Source organism: Lepus europaeus, chromosome 2 (assembly GCF_033115175.1).
Source record: "Lepus europaeus isolate LE1 chromosome 2, mLepTim1.pri, whole genome shotgun sequence".
Classification (NCBI taxonomy): Eukaryota; Metazoa; Chordata; class Mammalia; order Lagomorpha; family Leporidae; genus Lepus; species Lepus europaeus.
Genome location: NC_084828.1, coordinates 107,738,826 through 107,755,887, shown reverse-complemented (window position 1 = coordinate 107,755,887; position 17,062 = coordinate 107,738,826). Strand labels below are relative to the sequence as shown.

The 17,062-nt window shown below is 48.0% G+C and overlaps 1 protein-coding gene across 1 annotated transcript in view; it reads right to left on the bottom strand.

The window, feature by feature from the left end:
* The window catches only part of NCEH1 (neutral cholesterol ester hydrolase 1), a 72,258-nt gene that overhangs the window by 3,232 nt on the left and 51,964 nt on the right, over positions 1–17,062 (bottom strand). Inside the window, exons 2-4 of the mRNA XM_062211747.1 lie at positions 14,241–14,469; positions 11,944–12,013; positions 1,833–2,004 (exon numbers count right to left, since the gene is read on the bottom strand). Coding sequence (XP_062067731.1) covers positions 1,833–2,004; positions 11,944–12,013; positions 14,241–14,469 — 471 coding nt within the window. The remainder of the gene's footprint in view (positions 1–1,832; positions 2,005–11,943; positions 12,014–14,240; positions 14,470–17,062) is intronic.

Sequence of the window (17,062 nt, the reverse complement as noted above, 5' to 3'; positions counted from 1 at the left end):
TTAGCACCCCTTGCTGGGCCTTATGGGTGGAGGGGAACATATTTAGATCGTTGTATTCCTTACAAAACCCCCAAAGGCTAAAGCTTCTTAGCAGAGAGAGAGAGAGAGAGAATGGGTCTTACTCTTCCTAAGGAGGGGGGAGGGAACACTAAGTGAACAGATGATGGGGCTCCCAGGTACTTCAGCGGAACCCCAGGCACCACCTCTGATGAGCACTTACTCCTCACACCTGGGGAATCTAAGTAGTGCTGCCGATGCACTTCCCACTCCGCGGCATGAGCGCACACACGCCCCAACGTGGACTTGGGGAGGGGGCGAATCCCTCACCTTCCTAGATAGGGGAGGCTCTCTATGCCTCCCCATAGTGTGACTCTACTGCCCCATTTTTAACCCCTGTGTTGAAAAGCACCTATTTGTCACGAACATCTAAAAGGAAGCTACCTAGGTCACAGGGCTTCCCGAGCAACGAGGCGATCGCCAAGGTAGCTTCAGCCCAGCGGGTGGGCTTCACACCTGGACTTCAGAGCCCATCATCCCCAGGTAGGATGCTAAAGCGCTTTGTAAAAGCCAGAGGAAACGGTCACTAGATGGCAATGGTAACACCCGCCAAGGATTGCATGCGGCCTCTCTCCGAGTCCTCCCGGCAGCCCTGCAGTCAGCTCAAGTCCTCCTTCTCCCCCAGCTCATGGTGGTCAAGGACTTGCCCGTGCCGCCCTGTGGAGTGGATCCCAGTTCTGCCTGGCTTCAGAGCCCATGTGACTCTCCCGTACTGCACAGCCTTCCTTCTGACCACATCTGGACACACGGATAGCAAGTGCCGAGGCGACACAGAATCAAGTTCTTGCTATTCATTAATCATTAGGAATTGGGCAAAGCAGAGCCCACACGAACAAAACAGCCGTTGCTACTCCAGGAGACCGAGAGAAGTCTGGAGATGCAAAGCCAGAGAGAGGGGCCGTGCTTGCGTTACCCAAGCCCCAGGAAGAAGCAGGTGCTGGTCTCCTCGCCCAGCTCACCCGGCTACTACAGCCGACATGGTTCTCAGAGAATTTAACCCGGTAAAGCTCGGCTCAGCTTGTAACATAGTGCTCAAAATGGCATAACCACTTACTGTGTTTTCTTTTATATTAAAGAGAAACTCTGGGTGTGTGTGTGTGGAGGGAGGCCCACGCTGAGGCTTATGGGATAAAGCTGCCACCTGTGGTGCCGGCATCCCGTATGGGCACCGGTTCAAGTCCCAGCTGCTCCACTTCTGATCCAGCTCTTTGCTAATGGCCTGAGAAAGCAGTGGAGGAGGGTCCAAGTGCTTGGGCCCCTGCTACCCACATGGGAGACCTGGAAGAAGCTCCTGGCTCCTGGCTTGGGCCTGGCCCAGCCCTGGCTGTTGAGGCCATCTGGGGAGTGAAAAGCAGATGAAAGACTTCTCTCTCTCCCTCTCTCTCTGTAACTCTTTCAAATAAAAAAAAAAAAAACAACAAAAAACAAAACCAGAGAGAGACTTTGGGAAATGCTTTTCGATTTTTAAATGTGGTGCAGCGCTCTCTGGAAAGCACCTCAGGAACTGGAATGGAAGCAATACGCAAGTCAAACATGGGAGAGGAGCCAGGGACACTGAATTTCCATGCAGCTCCCTGAGGAGCAAGGGGTCCTGGGAAATGGGAGCCCCTCCCTAACACCCACTGCAGTCAGGGTCTTCATAAGGACTCCGGGCGACACTTGCTGCACTGACCTGTCTTCCTGCTTCAAAGCCGTGTCCCAGCGTCTCCCTCCCCTGATGGACAATGTGCTGCTCCCCTCCCCCGCACCGGCACACCTCAGGGCAGGGGAGTTACCTGCTGTCCCAGGGCAGCAGCCAAATTCCCACCAGCGCTGTCACCAGAAATGCCGATTCTGCCCGGGTCAACCTTGTACTTCTGTAAGACTTCTGGCTGCAGGAAATACTTTGTGGCCCGGGCGATGTCATGGATCTGCTCAGGAAAATACACCTGCGGAACCAGCCTGTATCTGTGAAGACAGAAGTTGTGGGCATGTGAAGACCTCACAAGTTTGTGTCGGCGGCTTGAAGTTCAAGAGGAAACAAGTTCTTTTACAGGCAGAAATAAACAGAAAAGGAATTAAACGACATCTAAAGCCATCAATCCTCTTGCAAATCAAATGACTTTTGTATTAGTGACCATTCCTTTTGTTTTTGTTTTTTGCTGTAAGGACACCAAACCAAGTAAGTCAGATTCATCACCACCACCAATCCACCTCCAAACAAAACAACAACAAAAACATGATCAGACTTCAAAGGCAAAAGCAGATGTTCGTGACTGGGACATGGAGAGAGCTATCACGGACTTCAGGGTTCTGTCTCTGGATGTTCAGTGGTCCGCTCGCTGGCCTTGGCCTCTGGGTTGGAGGCACCAGGCCCGCTGGTGACTCGGCAGCACTGACCACTTCATTGGCATCACACTGAGTGAGTCCTCCTGGCGTTCTTCATCATTCATTTGATAAACAGAGTAAAACTGCTCCCCACTGGTGCTGGTCCAGGCCAAGACTAGGACTAAAGAGCCAGCTGTTAACCGGCAATGGGAAAGCCCAGTTTGCCAGCTGGCCCAGTTCAGTCCGTAGCCGGCTTCTGGCACACAGCTTATTGCCCCACTTTGCAAGGTCAGGCCCCCCAGGGATCCCACTCTGTACAACTTGTAGAGTTCATATTCCCTTAAGAGTCCCCAAAACTGTTTCTGACAAATGTTCTACCCACCCTGTTCCCTGATACACTGGAACCTCCACTTGGAGGGCCCCCTTAGTCTCCGCTCTCCTCCCTTGCTCAGCAATTCTGACTACTCATTCAATCCTTAACCAGAAGGTGTGGCCTCCTCCAGGCAGCCTTCCTCGACTCCACTGGTTTCTAGATGAGCTAGCTCCTGAAGGTGAGCTGGCTCCTGACGGAAGGCCATGATAGTCCCATGTGTCGGGGTACCCTGCTGCGAAGGCACTCTGTTCTCTATATCAGGAACTGCGCTGTGTTCATCATGTGCTTCCAGTGCCCACAGTCACCCACCCAGTAAACTGTCTCTGGGCGTCAGCACACCTCATTCTGCAAAGGAAGAAACTGAAGTGTGTAAAAATGGTTTGCCTTGTCAGAGACATTGGACAGAGACCACAATAAAGTAGGATGAGAACACTTCATTAAAACCAAAAATCAGCCACTTAATACTTGAATCTTTGTAACATTTTTATTTGAGATGCAGGGAAACAGAGAAAACTCCCTTCCACTGGTTCACTCCCCTGATGCCCAGCAGGGGCTGGGCCAAGGGTGAGCTGAAGCTTAGCAGGGGATGAAGCTGGAAGAAAATCAATCCAGGTCTCTCACATGGGTGGCAGGGATCCAATTGTTGGGCCACCCGCATTGTCTCCCAGGGTCTACACTAGCAGGAAGCCGGAGTTAGGAGATGGGGTGAGGAATTGAAGCAGGTATTCCAATGTGGGATATGAGTATCTTAACTGCAAGACTATCCATGCCCCATTAGACTCAGATGATTAATATCCATTTTATAATTACCATATTTATTTCTAGAAACTAATTTTTCAGCTAAGCTTTATAAAGCCATTTATCTTCCCCATCTAAAATCCAGGTATCTAATTAACCATCTTGATATTAAATGTTGCTACAATCAAATGAACAAATATTTGTGAAATGCTTTGATAAATAGTAAATATAGAGCTAATTGCTTAGGAATTATTATATTTTGAAAACAAAGGCAATAAGAAACTCCGCTAGTGCTACCTTATAGCAGATAAAATCTTTCTAATTCTTTTCCATTTTCCTATAAATATTAACAATTAATCATGTGAAATGTTTTCCTCCAGTTGACTTCACAGTACTAAAAGCTGCTGGTATTTCATTTGCTAATTATGTACAAAAGGAGAAGTATTACACTTTTTTCCACTAGGTGGCGCCATATCACAAGATTCTACTTACCCCTAGCTCTTGGAGGAGGTACCAATTTTTTTAACTTCAGCAATATCAAGCTGAATTTTTCATTTTAATCAAAACAAATGAATTCATTTCACAAACAAGCTAATGGAGATAAAGGTTATTATATTTCAGCAATTTTCCACGTCTCACCATAAACTGTTTTCCTAGCTGTCCAGGAGATCAGAACGCATGCCTAACCGTATACATACATGAATTAAACGGTTTTCAGGTGCTGTTCCAGAAACAGTCTCAGGGATTTGGGATCAAAGGAAGTGGGAGGTCTAAAAGAGCAAGTGACTGCTTAATCTTGTCGATTAACAACTGGCTCAGAGAACAGAGTAAGCGCTCCTGGAAACAAACGAGTTTGCAGCCTCTTCACAGGTGCTGGCTGTTGAGGGTCAGGAGGGAAGACCCGGGGTCAAGGCCAAGGTCAGCGCACAGGAAGACATCTGCTGTCCACTGTGCGCCTCCCAGGCCGCGTCCCTGCCAAGCACTCAGAGCGGGTTCTCCCTTTTTAAGAAATTTAGAGATATGTCTGTTTTTCCCCCAGCTCATGCCGGAGAGCTGACTGTGCAGAGCCAGCTGCACTCCTGTCCTTGTCCCGGCACACCCGACACACCCGCCGCTGGGAGCAGCATCGGTGGAGACTCAGGCCTGAGGCTCAGCCTGTTAAGTCGCTGTGTAAAGATGATGTCTTTCCTGCTAGGTGAGGCACTTTGCCAAGTGTTCCACAGACACGGTTCATTCGAATCTCGGGGTTTAGGGACAAGAACGTGAGGCTGAGGGAGGGTGCCGACGCATCTACAATAGCCAGGAAGCGGAGAGCTGGGCTCTGAGGACTTCAAACCCTCTTCCTTGCTTCCCTTTTAAACACAGTCTCATTCTTCAAAACACGCAGCCTTTCAAAGACAAAGACACACACACACACACACGGGGACTTCAAAAAGTTGGAAAATAGAATCAAAAGATGAGCTTATTTTCAAGTAAAAAAATTAAATCCATGCATAGTTTTTTCTTCTTTTTTTTAAGGTTTATTGTATTTCTTTGAAAGGTAGATTAGGTGCTATGGCATGAAAGTCCTGGCCTGCAGTGCCAGCATTCCACATAGGCCCCAGCTCGAGTCCCGGCTGCTCCTCTTCCTATGCAACTCCCTGCTAATCCACCTGGGAAAGCAGTAGAAGACGGCCCAAGTGTTTGGGCCCCTGCAACCACATGGGAGGCCCAGAAGAAGCTCCTGGCTCTTGGCTTCAGATCGGCACAGCTCTGGTCTTTGCAGCCAAGTGGGGAGTCTGTCTCTTCCTCTCTCTCTCTGTCACTCTGCCTTTCAAATAAAATAAATAAATCTTAAAAAGAAAGAAAGAAAGAGTGAGCGAGAGAGAGGTATCTTCCATCTGCTGGTTCACTCTTCAAATGACCACAATGCCCAGGGCTGGGCCAGGCCAAATCCAAGAACCTGAAACTCCATCTAGGCCTCCCCTGTGGGTCCAGGGGCCCAAGCACTTGGCCATCTTCTGCTGTTTGCCCAGGACACTAGCAGGGAGCCGGCTTGGAAGCAGAGTGGCACGCTGGCATCACAAGCAGAAGCTGAACCAGCTGTGCCACACTCCAGCCCCATAGAGTTCCCATTACATCCATTTTCCACGGAGTTTCTTCGTACATATTCTCATTATTTCATCAAAGCACTAAATTCTCAAAACACTGTGAGTCTGTCACCCCAGAACACTAGCAAGATTTCAACAGTTTTGCGATATTCTCAAAAGAACTTGCCTAGGGTAATCTAGCAAAATCTGGCACATGGTACATTTTGAATAACATATTTTTCTCCCCTTCGAATACAAATGTAAAGATGAGCTACGTGTCGTACAGCACTAGCCGTGGTAGGACAGCACGAAGCGACTTTAGAAACAACGGTTCCTGGCACACTGCCCCGTCTGCCCGCCTCCCGCTCATGGCTCCACGTCCTGTACTCCAGCCATCAGGGTTGGGGGGAGTGGGGGGTGGTTCTCAGCTCTGTGCGCAGCATATACCATGCCACCTTAGCAGGTTCTCAAAATCAATCCGGTGCGAGCCCTTCTGCAAAACACTGCAATTCACGCAGCCCTGGTAGGGGCTCAGTATCTCTACTGGAAGAAAAGTTCCTTAAGTAATTACTACGGGCAGCCTGAGTTCAAAACTCCCGGAGCCCAAGCACACACGCGCTCTTCTCGGAGCACAACGCCCCTGTCTCATTTGCAGTGCCTGTCTCCATCCCCAAGCCCTTCAGCTCTTCCTCGGCAAATGCTCCCGTCCCTGCACGCTGTTGCTTCCACCAAGCCTTCTGAGCCCCCCAGCTGAAAGCAGGTCTCCTTCCTTGGGGCCCTCAAGGGTAAACAGAAGGGCTGGCACTGTGGCGAAGTGGGTAAAGCCGCTGCCTGCAGTGCCGGCATCCCACATGGGCATCGGTTCGAGTCCTGGCTGCTCCACTTCCGATCCAGCTTTCTGCTATGGCCTGGGAAAGCAGTGGAAGATGGCCCAAGTGCTTGGGCCCCTGCACCTGCGTGGGAGACCCAGAAGAAACTCCTGGATCCTGGCTTCAGATCGGCACAGCTCCGGCTGTTGTGGCCAATTGGCGAGTGAACCATCGGATGGAAGACCTCTCTCTCTGCCTCTCCTCTCTCTGTATAACTCTTTCAAATATATATAAATAAATCTTAAAAAAAAAAAAAAAGGTAAACAGAGAGCCAGAGCACATCCCCCATGGGGCTACAGAAACCCAACCGGTTCAATGCCAGGTCCGTCTAGCCCTTCTCCCCATGGCTTCAGCAGCTAAAAATAGCTGCACCAGGTTCAGGTGTGCAGGTGTCTTCTAGCTGTGACACAGGCCATTTGTAAAGCTCTAATTCTCTTCTCTAGAATTCTAAAGACCTAAGCCACCAGGAAGAAGCTTGCAGGTTGTTTTTGTTTGTTTGTTTGTTTTTTGTTTTGTTTTTTTTGTTAGTAGAAATCAGAACCAGAAAGACATGAGTTAAATACGTCTCAAAGCGGTCATTCATTTCGTGATAGTGAAGAAAATAAAACTACTTTTCAAAGAAGGCACAATCCCTTCTCTCGGTAGGGTTAACTTACTTGTGATGCTATCTAGGTGAGCTCAGATAGCCAGGACTGCGGAGAAGGCCCACATCTTGCCTGTTTTGGGAGAGGAGTTCCTGAGGAATTTGGTTTGACTGTCTCCCCAAGGCTGCCTGGGTGCAGTAGGGGCTGTCCTACTCACACTGAACACGAACTCAGTAAGTACACAGAGAGAAAAGAGGTGAGCCAGCGAGACAAGCATGTTCCCAAGTTAGATCTCCAAACACTTTGCAAGGGAAAGGTGATCATGTGATATTGGCTGCTTCTCAACTGGAGTATAGGTTATCAGGCTCCCGGTGCGCTGGCCTGGATCTTAACCACGTCATCTCACTATTTCTGCAAATCGAGTGGTGCTGTGAATTCCACACACAGATCAATATGTTTCTAAGCTGACCTTTTGATGCTGTGGGCTACAGCATGTCTCCGACAGCATCGGAAACCCTCTTACGTCAGGTGTTCAGACTGGTGCTCAGTGACAACTTTCTGAAGTCATTATCCCGACTCACTGCGTGTTTGCTCAGCCACGCACATTCCAAGCCTTGCACGAGGTGCTGGGGATGCAAATGAAAGAGGACACGATTTCTGCTCCCAGTAGCAGCATTATACACACACAGGAAACAGTCCTAACCCCCAATTTGCACATGAACCTGAGGTTGCACCATCACGAGAAGTGGCACTGACCACTGTACTGTGACAGCTTGCAGTGGATAAACTTGTGGCTGCTTTGTGACACAGATCAGGCGCAATGAAAGTTCAGATGAAAACAGGCCCTTCGTTGCTTTAGTTCTTAAAAGCATCTTATCCATCCTCTGATGTTTTAGGATGAGCCTGACTTAGAAGAGCAGAGCTTCATTCGAAACACTTGCTGACAGGTGGAGAGGGGCCTGCAGCAAGGGCCGAGGCCTTCAGCTACCCACTGGTATCGAAGCCCCAGAGGGCAGGGCCTGTGCGGCAACTGGAGAATCCTCAGAGTGACAAGGGAACCAAGCCCGGCTGCCCTCTCTCCTCTGAATTTGCCAGGAGCTGGGGTTACCCAAAATCCCAGCTAGTTTAGGGTCTGCTGACTGGAAGCAGCTGCAGGTCACACGCCCTTGCCCCACGTGTAAGACTATCCTTCTACCTGTCAAGCAAAAGGGCCTCTTTTCCAAGATTCATCTTCTTCATCTCAGAACTGCAGAAATGATTCCATGAAAATATGTATACTGAGATCCACGTGGAATTTTATGGAGGTACCATAAAACTCCCAGGTAGCTTCATGGCCGGAGAGACACCCCCCTACTTCATAAAAGGAGGTGCTAGCAGGTGCTCTCTGCTTCCTCTCTCTACCCCTTTCTCCTCTGGCCACTGCATACTTATGACAGGTATTTCTCAGTGTGGAGCAACCCGTGTGTGTGTGTGTGCGTGTGTGTGTTCACTGCCTCACCTTTTGAATAAATGTTGCTTTATATATGTCAGCTCTAAGAATTCTTGTCTTAGCACATGGCAAGAGCCTGTAATAAAAATTCAGCCCCTTTCCTCCACTTCAAGTCAGAACTGCTCATGACCATGCCCAGTGACTGAGAACAGCCTTTCCAAGAGACTGCAGCAGACAGGGCTCTCTGAGATCTCGGATTTGGAGTTGCCACAGTGAGGAGGTGAGAGCAGCTGGCAGAGAGAGGCAGAGGGCAGGGACAATGGGATGTGCCTGAGGCATGGACAGTGGGTGAGGCTGCCACAGCCCTGGTTCTCAGCGTGATCAGCTTCCTTCAATGTTGGCTTGACACTGGGTCACAAAGGCACGGGGTCTCCACAGCCATCCAACCTGGGCTCTGCTCCCTACGCCACTGTGTGACTGGCTGAGCTATTCAACCTCACACAGACTCTCTGGCTTCTTGGGCCTCAACTTCCTCATCTATGAAGAAGATACCAAAATATTTATCTTGAAGGCTTTATATGAGAAGTAAGGAAGCCTATCCATTCATTCCATAAATATTTATTGAATAGCCATCATATGCCAGGGGTGTTTCCAGGCACTAATGATTCTGCAAAAGACAAAACAGAAAAAATTCCCTAAAATTCCTGCCTTCTTAGAGTTCATATTGTCTACTTCCACTTACTACAATAAACATGTAATAAGTCAAATACATGGTCTGTGCAGACAGTGGTGGTAGCTTTGGAGAGAAATAAAGCAGAGCCTGTGGCCTGGGAAAGCAGTAGAAGATGGCCCAAGTCCTTGGACTCCTGGACCCACATGGGAGACCCGGAAGAAGCTCCTGGCTCCTGGCTTCAGATCGGCATAGCTCCAGCCGTTGCGGCAGAGGAAAGTGGGTTGCAATGTCCCGTAGGGTTGTTAAGGAAGGTGTCCGCCTGAGAATCCCCAACACAGCCTGGACGAGGGAGGGAGACTCATGCAAAAGCACATACACCTTGCCTGGCATGGCATAGCAGTGGAGTTTTTGAGTTCTTGCTACCACCATAATTGTTATCATTGCTATTATTCATGTTCCTCTCAGTGGTCCAGAAGAGTAGCTTATAAAGAAGTGATTAGCGACAGCCCAAAATGGCACTACCATGACCACCACTCCTAAATACACCACTAAGATTTGTTACACATTTTTTAAGTCCCAAGATCCAAGTTACAGTACCTGCTTCTATGAAAATAACTTTTCCAACTCTTTTTTTTTTTTTTTTTTTTTTGACAGGCAGAGTGGACAGTGAGAGAGAGAGAGAGAGAGAGAAAGGTCTTCCTTTGCCGTTGGTTCACCCTCCAATGACTGCCGCAGCCAGCACGCTGCGACCGGCACACCGCACTGATCCAAAGGCAGGAGCCAGGTGCTTATCCTGGTCTCCCATGGAGTACAGGGCCCAAGGACTTGAGCCATCCTCCTCTGCACTCCCGGGCCACAGCAGAGAGCTGGCCTGGAAGAGGGGCAACCGGGACAGAATCCGGCGCCCTGACCGGGACTAGAACCCAGTGTGCCGGCGCCGCAAGGCGGAGGATTAGCCTAGTGAGCCGCGGCACTGGCCTTTTCCAACTCTTGGTGATATGAGAAACTCTCTTAAAATCTTGATTGCTTGTCAGACTTAAAAATGTAGTAGAATTAAGGAGCGAGCATTTGGTCTCGTGGTTAAGACATCTTCACCCCATACTGGAGGACTGGGGTTCAATACCCAGCTCCTGAACTCCAGCTTCCTGCTAAAGCAGCTCCTGGGAGGCAGCAGTGATGGCTCAAGTACTTGGGTTCCTACCACTGCTGTGGGAGACCTGGAGTTCATGGCCAGCTCCTGGCTTTGGTCTGGCCCAGTCTCTGCTGTTGTAGTCATTTAGAAAACGAATCCCCCAAATAATCAATTTTATTTTTAAAAATCAATTATTTAATTACTTGAGAGGCAGAGAGACACAGAGAAAGAGAGATTCCATCTACTCATTCACCCTCAGTGCCCTCCACAGGCGGGACTGGGTCAAGGGGAGGCTAGGTGCTAGAAACTCAGACCTCGTCTCTGAGATGAGTGGCAGGAACCCAGTTACATAAGCCATCACCACTGCCTCCCAGGGTCTGTATTAGGAGGAAGCTGGAGTCAGGAACTGGAGCCAGAAATCAAACTCAGGTGCTTTGATGAAGGAATCACTAGGCTAGGAGCTAGCACTAAGGCATGGCAGGCCAGCATCCCATATGGGTGCCAGTTCAAGTCCCAGCTGCACCTGGGAAAGCATCAGAGATTGGCCCAAGTGCTTGGACCTCTGTACACACACCGGAAAACCAGAAGAACCTCCTGGCTCTTGACTTCAGGTCAGCCCAGCTCCAACCATTGCACTATTTGGGGAGTGAATCAGTGCATGGAAGATCTCCCTCTCTCTCTCCTTATTTCTCTGTAACTGTCTTTTAGACAAATATATATATCTTTTTTTTTTTTTTTTTGACAGGCAGAGTGGATAGTGAGAGAGAGAGACAGAGAGAAAGGTCTTCCTTTTGCCGTTGGTTCACCCTCCAATGGCCGCTGCGGTTGGCGCATCTCGCTGATCCGAAGCCAGGAGCCAGGTGCTTCTCCTGGTCCCCCATGTGGGTGCAGGGCCCAAGGACTTGGGCCATCCTCCACTGCCTTCCCGGGCCATAGCAGAGAGCTGGCCTGGAAGAGGGGCAACCGGGACAGAATCCAGCACCCCAAGCGGGACTAGAACCCGGTGTGCCAGCGCCGCAAGGCGGAGGATTAGCCTGTTAAGCCACGGCGCCGGCTGATAAATAAATATATCTTAAAAAAAAAAGAACTACTAGGCTAAATGCCCATCCCAGTAGTATGAAATGTTATATGTTGCTGGTAACTGTATATTTCTCCAGTTTATATAGTTAATTTCTTTTCGAAAAGTATGCAAGACTAAATTAAAAAGGTAATTCAATATGATATAGAGCTAGTTTAAAAATTTTTAAGCTATATCAGAAATAATTTTTATGATTATGTTAAATGTGACCTTAGGCAAATCACCACCCTGGACCCACATTTTACACTTCATTTTATCACTTGTAATATAAATAATTAGACTGGTGCTTACTTATTTAATTTTTCATTTACTTATTTGCAAGTCAGAGAGACACAGACAAATATATAAAGAGAGAACTGCCATCCACTGGTTTACTCCCTAAATACATGGACTGGGCCAGGCTGAAACCAGGAGACAAGAAGTCAGTCTGGGTCTTCCCTGAGCCAGCACATCACTGCTGCCTCCCAGGATGTGCAATAGCTGGGAGCTGGAAAGAGGAATCCAAACCCGGGACTGACCCCAGGTACTCTGATACGGGATACCGGTGTCTTAGCCGCTAGGCCAAATATCCAATGCTATTTAGAATCCTTTCTTGATTAAAAATTTTTTTCTTTGAATATCATGAATTACTTACTCAATGGAGACGATGACGGCATTCAATTCCTCGGCCATTGCTGCACACAGCTCATCATAATACCTGATTTCTACAAGAGACAAAGGAATAATCACTGCAGAACAGGCCATTTATTACTGCCCATTCTTACATCATTGTTGTCCATGCTTAAATTCAGCTAAATGTGGCTTGCTCTTAGACTTGAAGTTAGGTTATCAATAATGAGAACAAATAATAAAAAGCACATGTGAACAAGTATCAATAGACTTATATGACAAATACAAAAATTAAATCTGGTTTCTGTTAAAATGCAATGACTGTAGGGGCCGGCACTATGGCTCAGCGGGTAAGGCTGCTGCTTGCAGTGCCAGCATTCCATATGGGCACTGGTTTGAGTCCCGGCTGCTCCACTTCTGATCCAGCTCTCTGCTATGGCCTGGAAAAGCAGTAGAAGATGGCCCAAGTCCTTGGGCCCCTGCACCTGTGTGGAAGACCTGGAAGAAGCTCCTGGCTTTGGATTGGTGCAGTGCTGGCTATTGTGGCCATTTGAGCAGTGAACCAGAGGATGGAAGACCTCTCTCTCTCTCCCTCTCTATCTCTGCCTCTGTGTAACTCTGCCTTTCATTCAAATAAATAAAATAAATCTTTGAAAAAAAAATGCACTGACTGTAAATAACAGGAACTCCATATGAGATTAGTTTTGAATACATTTTTTAGCTAACTAAACATTTATTTCATAATGGACTATAATGAAATGCTACAAATTAATTCTGAATTTTGTAGTTATTCAAATGTATGCCTTTCCTTGAAATCATAGCAAATAAGCAGTTTCCTCCTTAGAATCATAAAATTTTGCTCTTTTAACATCTTCATTTGCTGTGATTCAAAAAGTCATCTATCTGAAGAATATGTCATTCTCTTTCAACCAACAGAAATGAAACCAGAATTTAGGATGTCTAAGCATTTCTGAGAAAGCAGATCCCAAGACCTCACAGTGACAGCAATTTTCACATGCAGGAATTTGATGCAGTAATGAATTCTCAATTATGCCAGCAGAGAGCCAGGAATTTCCTCTTTACAGGCTTTCCAAGGCAGCTGGAAATCTCAAGTTTTAAAAACCAGTAGCCTCCTGCATCCTCACCAGCCATGCTGTTCCTCGGGCAGGGTTGATCAGTGACAATGGTGCAGAAGAGGCCAGGCTAACTCACACAGCACCTGCCAGTCCTGCAATCTCCACTTCCTTTCCTTCAGTACCATGCCTTGCCTGGCAAGCGTCCAATGCTACAGGCCCGGTCTTTTCTAAGGCAGAGGCTGACTTCTCCATTTGTGCATCTCTAGCCCCAAGTGCCCCTGGGGTGGCCAAGGGCCCAGGTTGCCCACAACTTTTTGAGTTTTTGCACTGAAAATCTGCATCCAAGGAAATCTAAATCTTGGGCAAACCTATGTATTCAGTCAGCAGCTATTGAAAACATGAACAAATAACTGAAAAAAGAATAAATGAATATGGAGCTAAATAAAATGGAATTACCCCCCAAATATACACTTTTGGACCATTAGTGTATATGCATGTGTGCATATATATGTATATAAATCATATAATAACAAAATAGATGGACAGAACAAGTTGTCATTGCCTCTGAATTTCAGGGATGACAAAAGCTCAGAGCTAAAGATGAAGAAGTAGCTCTGTGATAATTACAACCAGAGCAAAGGGCCTGACTTCATTGGTGCTAGACTCCCCTGGGCTGTTCCACTTGGCTGCCTACCATTTGGAACTTGTTAGTCTCTTGAAAGACATCCAACTCTAAAGAACATTTTTTTTTTCTTTTAGTGGTTGCATACCTTTTATACGTTAATCTTTGGCTTTATAAGCACATACAATGTTGGTGAGTTAACATCTGCATAAGAAATACCTACTCTGTTTTGTACAATGACAGCTTTCGATAATTCTGTAATACCTCAACCCAGTCAAACTTCTCGTTTTGGTGCGGGAAGGTATTCTCAGCACTTCACAGTAAGTTAGTCTCTGATTTAGATCACAAGAAATATTCTCAAACAGTCTGCCAGAACTAACACACCATCCAACAAGCACGGCTACGTAGGGTAGCCATGTAATCAATAACTCAACCCAGAACTTGTTTCAGAGAGACAAGGGGGGCACTATTCATAATTCTGCTGGGACAACAGGGATGAGGAGGTCCATCCGAGCCTCTGAGACTACTGATCCCCTGCTCCTTACCCAATAGGAAAGCCAAAGTCAAGTCCGCGGCCCCCTCAAAGCCCCCCACAACACCCAACAGCTCGGTGCCAGGACGTACTTGCACTTGCCAAGGCCCAGCCTCCTCCGTGGATGTAAACGACGCTGCGCTTCAGAGACTCCCCCGGCTTGGGAGAGCCTTCGAATACGCGGACTTCCACCCCGTCGAAGTCAGTGTCGGTCACCTGCACGTGGGCGGACGACCAGGCGCTTTTCTTGCCAAAAGCAATGATGATAAAATTCAGCGCGATCAGGTGATGGCTCAGTCCCAGGTAGTGTATCAGGTTACTCTGTAGGACAAGGGAGGGAGGAAGAGGAAGAACACAGGTCAACGTTGTCGCCGCCAGAGCTACACTTCGGCAACTGTTGCCATCTGAATTCTCCACCAGCAACTGGACCGAGTTCTCCCCGGGCACCACCTTTCCCTTATGCTTTCAGAGCAGCCAACATATTTTTGTATCTGAGATGACCTTTCATTTTCAGACCAGCTCTGGGATGGAAATGGAGCGGCTATCATCAGACCCATGTTACTGAGAATCTTTAGAAAGGCACTACACTTGCCCATTTAGCTGCATACGTGGTGGTTCTAGGACTCAAACCTAGGACTTGTTAAGTCCAGGATTCAGTCCTTTTCCCTCCCCCTCTAAATAAGTAGAGCACAAGGCTGGCGCCGTGGCTTAACAGGCTAATCCTCTGCCTTGCGGCGCTGGCACACCAGGTTCTAGTCCCAGTTGGGGTGCCGGATTCTATCCCGGTTGCCCCTCTTCCAGGCCAGCTCTCTGCTATGGCCCGGGAAGGCAGTGGAGGATGGCCCAAGTGCTTGGGCCCTGCACCTACGTGGGAGACCAGGAGAAGCACCTGGCTCCTGGCTTCGGATCAGCGAGATGCGCCGGCCGCAGCGGCCATTGGAGGGTGAACCAAAGGCAAAAGGAAGACCTTTCTCTCTGTCTCTCTCACTATCCACTCTGCCTATCAAAAAATAAATAAATAAATAAGTAGAGCACAGCTTCAAGAAGAAGAATAGTTAAGTGTAAATGAAAGTGAAGTAAGTTTTATATTTACCTTAGGAATTTTTTAAGTAACTTTTTTTTTTTTTTTTTTTTTTTTAGTTGAGAGGTGGAGTTAAAGAGAGAGAGGATGGGATGGGTGGGATAGGGAGAGGTTTTCCATCCACTGATCACTCCCCAAGTGGCCGCAACGGCTGTAGCTGGGCCAATCTGAAGCCAGGAGCCTGGAGCTTCCTCTGGGTCTCCCATGCAGGTGCAGGGACCCAAGCACTCGGGCATCTTCCACTGCTTTCCCAGGCCACAAGCAGAAAGATGGATTGGAAAAGGAGCAGCCAGGACATGAACTGGTGCCAGCATCATGGAGGCTTAGCCTACACCACGGCACCAGCCCTACCTTAAGTATTGTTAAAGTGCTTTCAAGCTTATATATTTAAGTATGTCTGGACTATTTTGAGAGAAGGAGGAAGTAATGAGTGAGTGAGAAAAAGGAACTAGGTTACTTGCAGCCCTGGCATTTGACAGCAGACCAGTTCAAACACAACCAGGAACATTTCAGAAATGTGCAAAATGCCCCAAAACTGGCATCCCTTCTCTTCTGAACCGGACAGGTATGGAGCTCAGCATTAAGCATTCACAGCGTGTTATCTGCTTGCAGAAGAAGCATAAAGGAAAAGACCTGGCCACCTGCCCTGCAAAGACCCATCAGAGTTCATTCCTCTTTCCAGTTCTATAAGCGCCTCAAAAAGGGGAGCAGCTGGAGAGAAAGAGTGCTCTTTTTGTAGGACATGAAACAGAATCCTGGTGATTAGTGAAATTATTAATGCATCACAAGATCAAGGAAACTGTGTTCTTAGCAGAATTAAAAATATATGATGTCTGGAGTGCACCATACTGTAGCTTCCCAGCCATGCACAGAGCACACTGATGTGCCACGAGGACACAGGTGGGCCCTTGGCCTCTGGGCAGCTGAGCTCCTGAGCCATCTACCCCAATGTCCCCTATAGATACTATTATTGCCTACATATCACTGGCTTCTGCATTGTGCATTCAACCATCTGCAGGTTGGAAACGTTTGGGCCAAAAAACTGCATCGGCACTGAACATGTACAGGCTTTTTTTGCTTGTCACTAACCCTGACAATGGAGCAGAACAACTATTTACACAGCATTCACATATTCACATGGTACTGGTATCATAATAAGTAATCTAGAGATAATGCAAAGTATACGGGAGGATGTGCACAGATTATATGCAAATTCAAATGTACTTCAAAAAGTCTGTGGAGGGCCAGGTGCCGTGGCATAGTGGGTAAAGCTGCCGCCTGCAGTGCCAGCATCCCACATGGGTGCTGCTTTGAATCCTGGCTGCTCCGCTTCAGATCCAGCTCCCTGCTATGGCCTAGGAAAGCAGCAGAAGATGGCCCAAGTCTTTGGACTCTGCACCTGCTTGGAAGACCTGGAAGAAGCTCTTGGCTCCTGGCTTCAGATTGGCCCAGCTCCAGCCATTGCAGCCATTTGGGGGGTGATCCAGCAGATGGAGATGGAAGACCTCTCCCTCTCTCTCTGCCTCTTTGTAACTCTGCCTTTCAAATAAATAAATTAATTTTTTAAAAAAGTCTGTGAAATAGTATTAAAAGATATGTTTGGGGCCAGCACTGTGGCGCAGTGGGTTAACGCCCTGGCCTTTATTGCCAGCATTCCATATGGGCACCGGTTCAAGACCCGGCTGCTCCACTTCCTATCCAGATCCCGGCTATGGCCTGGGAAAGCAGTAGAAGGTGGCCCAACTCCTTGGGCCCCTCTGCACCCATGTGGGAGACCTGGAAGAAGCTCCTGGCTCCTGGCTTCGGATCGGCACAGCTTCAGTTGTTGCAGCC